General features: G+C 41.3%; 1 protein-coding gene across 1 annotated transcript in view; it reads right to left on the minus strand.

The window, feature by feature from the left end:
* The window catches only part of LOC108872420 (IQ motif and SEC7 domain-containing protein 2), a 188,475-nt gene extending 185,429 nt beyond the window's left edge, over positions 1 to 3,046 (minus strand). Inside the window, exon 1 of the mRNA XM_051074808.1 lies at positions 2,704 to 3,046. Coding sequence (XP_050930765.1) covers positions 2,704 to 2,984 — 281 coding nt within the window. The 5' untranslated portion in view covers positions 2,985 to 3,046. The remainder of the gene's footprint in view (positions 1 to 2,703) is intronic.
* Positions 3,047 to 5,528: the final 2,482 nt, after the last annotated feature.

Below are 5,528 nucleotides of genomic sequence, written 5' to 3' on the forward strand. Positions count from 1 at the left end.
AGATGAAATTGAGTTTGACACCCCTGGACTAGTCAATGCCATAGTTGATGCCATTTTGTCACCTGACAACCACCATAGACTCCCCGGCATGCTTGGAAAGGGAGGGGTGAAGGGATGGGTATTCCCTCTGCGATTTGTGTTGTCACCGCTAGATGCCACTAAATCTTACACAGCCTTAAATGCAGCCCTAGTCCCACTATATTGTATGTCATATCTAGCTCAGATCCAGGACCATAAAATATGCGTCTTGGATATCTCCCATCACTCAGACATTTAAGTAAAACATTAATTTGTATAATTTGTCATTTGACAATACAAACTCACTAGATGGTAAGAAATCTCAACAACAGTAAAGTAACAAACAACATGATTCATTCTGACAGAGAAGGGTTTTTCCATTAAAGTCAATATAAACAATGTCAAATCAAAAATCACCCAGGATGTCTTCCTCACTGCCTGACAGCTCAATAGCAGTGCAGTGCCATATTTGAATTTACATGGTTTGTATTGACTTTAATAGAAAAGATAACTCAGTTTGTAGCTGCCTCACATCATTTTTTTAAGATAGCAGATTTTATTCTTTCCCGTGAGTCTGTATTTTCAAAACTACTCCTCTAAGACATTTTATGAGTAGATAATTTTAGTCCCTGAAAAGTTTGATATTTGGGCGATAACCATGCATGATCCTGATAGTCAGTACATATTCCTGGACCAAGGTGAGGTATTGATATCTACTGGAATTGGGGCTACATCAGAGGTTGTTGTGTTTAATCTGTAAAATGTCAGAAAATACTGGAAAATGGCCATGAAAATTTAATTTGTCCAACAGTCTAAAACCATTAAGATTCAATTGACTGATCTCAGTATAAAACAGAGAAAAGATGCAAATCTTCAACCACTCTAACTCCTGAGCCACAACTTCCCTAAATTAAAGAAACTGGAACCAGAGAGTGTATGAAAATGACTCAGTTTACAGTCTTGGATCAGCGCTAATCAATATTCTGATATAAAATTACACATACCAAAATACATATTTTATCTATATGACCACACCACCCTTAGTTTTAAAAATATATTAATATCATATGAATTTACAATGCTCAGAAACAGGCAATATGTTTATCAAAAATTAGCAAGTCACTGCATTTACAGTGGCAAGTGGTGACCTAGAGAGTTTGAGCTTGTTAAAGGCAGTCTGTAGCCTAAAGTTATGGGCAAACCATCTGGCTCAAAACCTTCATAAAGCTCCTTGAATGCATTACAAACTACACTTTTCAAGCTAAAGTATTCCAAATTTGCATGGCTATATACCCATGGGTTATCAACAAGCCCTAAATTTTGGTGGGCCTTGATGGAATATTTCTGAATCATTCTGATAGTTGCACTGGACAGCTCTCCAAACCAACTACACTGTTTCAATTGAAAAGCCCTCCACGGTGGTGAGGAAAATAAGTCAAAGTCAACACCATACACACTGACTGTAGATCCCATCATTATTCCCTGGCATTATCTTCAGAAAATTTCTAGGTCACAGAAGACTAATTTTCTATGGTAGAATTCAACTAAGCAGTGGTTCTCTTTCATCATACTCTCCTTCTGCATCAACACACTGCTGCATTCGGGTCTTCCACTGATAAAAGCAGTGCAGTAGCTCTTCTTTGGACAGTTGTCTCAGAACCTTTGTTGTTCTTTTCTTAACCTCTGACATAGATTCAAAACATGTTCCTTTGAGCACAGATTTGATCTTAGGAAAAAGGAAAAAGTCACACAGTGCTAGATCAGGTGAATAGCGAGGATGATCAAGCACTGTGATTTGTTTTTGGGCCAGAAAGTGCTTTTCCTTTTGATTAGGAATCAGAAGTTTTGGGACAACTTTGACACACTTTCGTCATGTTCAAATTTTCATGCCTTCACAAAACCTTTAATGCCATTCAAACACACGTGTACGTGACATGCAGTGTTCCCCATACAATGTAGGAAAAGGCTGCTGTTTTGTTCCAATTTCACCAAAAATTTCAAGTTAATGCGTTGCTCTAATTTTAAGCTAATAATTTTCGCCTTAGCAAAACCACGTGCACTACAATCAGTAGGTAGCAGTGAACTAAAGACGTCACTTATTTGAAACTTACAGCAATTGTGCCTGAATACCCAACCGTTAATATATAACACTCGGCGTGACTGTGAACCACTTAGTTTTATCCTCATAAGCACAGTCTCGTTATTTAATAGCCATACCTCGTATGCATAAAATTGTTTTCTGACAACGCCGCAACAGACAACTTCCACCCCTTGCAGGGTAAAAACAAAGTCACACCCATTGATCCAGACTTTTACACCGGTTGTCTGATACAGTTTGTGCGATCCTGAATATAATGTTTATGGTGTTAGACTGCACAGTGTGCAGATCGGAATCCATGTTACGCAATGCGCGTGTAAAGCGTGCGTAGCCTGTGTGTGAGCCTGAAATAATCCCTGACAATGTACAAATAACACGGATCATTGAAGAGCGGATCCATGACAAAGTGGCAGAGAAGTGGCCATTTGGTTTGGTTGCGTGGTTTCACCTGACGGGGATGATAAACACAGCCGCTCACCACAGAGATCTCGCCAGTCGCCACACTCTGGTGGCACAAAGGAGGAATATAAACTTTGGCAGCGCCCTGTTCAGCCACACCATGCAGCACAGATTGACATCAAACTTACTTTTCCTGCATGACATTCTCCTCGATGGCTCCCAGGGCGGAGTAGTTCCCCTGCTGGAGTCTGCAGGTGGCCAGGTGCCGCTGGTGCTGATCTTGCAGACAGGCGTTTTCCTTACAAAGATCCGTCACCTGGAGTTCCAGCTCTTCAATTCGGACTCTCTGCTTTTCCAGCAGCCCCTGCTGGGTTTCGATGATCTTGTTAAGCTCCTTTAGATACTCCGTCGCCTTACTGGGGTTCTCTGTCGGGTTCTCCATCTCGTAAAAGCCCCGTTGTCCGTCCATGAAGACAATATCCACACACGCAGGAAAGCAGCCCTCTCACACACACCCTCAGTGGTAGTAGCACTGAGCGCTGTCAAAATCCAGAGATGCTCATTCGCTCCGACATTCTGATGTGCCCGTATAGTAGTAAGCAGCTATGCTGTTAAGTTCCACGGGTTTGTTTCGCTGCTTGTATGCCGCCGTCGCCGCGTCCACAAGCTCTGGGCAGCAGCAACCTAACTAACCCCCTGCCAGCTGCTCCGTACATGGGAAAACCGTTTAACTCTTTCAGAGCTTCAGCTCTTCCACTATGCGTTCAGCCACCTTGCTCTAAATTTAGGTGCTCAGGAAAAAGAATACACAGCGAGTTTGTGTATTGTATGTGTCTGCTCCACAGGTATAGACAGGTGCACACACACTTGGACAGCATTTTTCATTCGTGCATGTTTTCATCTCTGGGTTTATTCAGGCAAAACCTACCACTTTTACATCCCTCCACCAGCATGCAAACAGCAAGTCGATTTTACTGTCAGCCTGGAAATAGTCTATTTAATCAAGTAAAACAATAATAATAATAACAATATTAATAATCATCATCATAATATTAATAATAATAATAATAATAATAAAGCCGCAAACTACATTGATCGCGGCCTCGGAACTTCGCACAAGTCGGTGCTGACGGGACGCCGACCGGCGCAGCGCTAACGAATAGGGCTTAATTTCCTGCGTGCAGGGCGGGGGCGGCGGATATGTATGTATGTATGTTTGATGTATTGCACATGTTGTATCACCTCCTGTATCCGCCATGTAGCCTTAGAAAACTCACCACGCACGCAGTATTTTGCACTGGTATCAACTGAGGACCAGGCTATGAATCTTTCACGTAAATTAAACAATGATTGTCACGCAAGACTTACTTCCTGTTGCCAGCAGGTGGCACTATGATTTTAGGCGAAAAACTGACTTCAGGCTGAAGACTTACTCAACGTGAAGTTTGGGGCACATTGGAAAATGTATCAGTGAGTTGCAGCAACTCCCTGTGTCATGATGAAACATTGAAATTTGCTACCCCTCAAAAGCTTCATAATTGAATATGTCTGCATATAAAACAGTTACCTATTTACACATTCAGCAGAGATGGAACCAATTAGCATTCATTTGTAGTCATGTTTCTGTCCATCTGATAAACGTAAGTCCAGTATTCACTATACCTTTATCTCTGGTTCGGTGTCCACCAAATCCTGAAGGAAATATCTGATTTTTAGCAGCTAAATGCATCACTGTGTACATCAGCTAGTCACTAAGTTTTTCTGTCTGCTATTTGGTGCTGGACAGGTGCAGTAAGTGCATCAGAGCTTTTTCTCTGAAAGCATCTGCCAACTGGAAACAAGGTGTGGAAAGTTCCCCATAGCTTTATGGATTTGAGTTTTGGAATAATTGTGTGATTTTAATTATTAGCAACCCCTTCCATATCACTCATAGTAATCTGGCCCAGTTTTGATATAAAAATATTGATTAGTGCAATGTGTAGGACTTTAATACTGGCTGATATAATCAAGGTTAAAAGCTTAAACTAGGATTTTAAGTGTGCACAGCTGCACTACTGTTTAATGCCACATTAGACTTTATTAAGCCTTCAACCTGCACATTAAACTGGCAGCAGCATCAGAATATTCCTTTAAAAAAAACTCTTCCAGAGGGAGCACAAGTATTACAGCAAGAGAACTTGTTTAAAAATCTGGAATCTATAAAATAATTAAGATGTGAAAATGACTGAACCATTGCCCCTTTCCAGGCATGGAGGGAATGCATGGGGAAAGGTTGTATGTATCAGTGGCTCACTAGGCTAAAATGTGTGCAACATGTTCATAGTGTAACTGCTGTGCCACAGAAACCAAAACAAAGGCCTTTATCACATATAAAGCCCTTTCTCCTCCCAGAGGAAGACTGGTTCTACAGCCTACAACTGATTATATGCATATTTAACAGCTGTCTGTGCATTTTTTCCTAACCATTGCTCTGTGCTAATAACCTTCACACCTGACCTTTGGTTGGTAAATTGCTAATTTGAGTGCTGTTGCATACTCTGCACCAATGTTCCCTCTAAGCTGCGCGCCTGCGCAATCGCGCACAGCTCCCGCTTTCTCCGCGCACAGCAAAACTATGTAACGCATAAAATTACAGTGTGCAACAATGTGCACGTCTGATGTTGCTCACAGTGGCCTAAGGAATTCTCAGGGAGTTTGTGTGTATGCTCAGACACATGAAAAATTAGGGGGAACATTGCTCTGCACCAGTGTGGACCATTCAGTCAATCCTCTATGACAGCATTACCATTTAAGAATATTAAAGAGCAGTCATATAATGATAGACCTGCTCTGTTTTACTGGAAGCTGCTTACGCTCATTGTAACATTGGACGATCTAGCAGCTTCATCAGAGCAGAGAAAATGTGATTTTCTTTAAAATGTGCAGATGGCCCAGGGTTATTCTGACATATCCCTTACATTGTAATCTACATATTTCATAGGTTACATCATGGAGCATCACAAGCTATCTATAG

The sequence above is a fragment of the Lates calcarifer genome, linkage group LG12 (genome assembly GCF_001640805.2).
Source record: "Lates calcarifer isolate ASB-BC8 linkage group LG12, TLL_Latcal_v3, whole genome shotgun sequence".
Lineage (NCBI taxonomy): Eukaryota > Metazoa > Chordata > Actinopteri > Centropomidae > Lates > Lates calcarifer.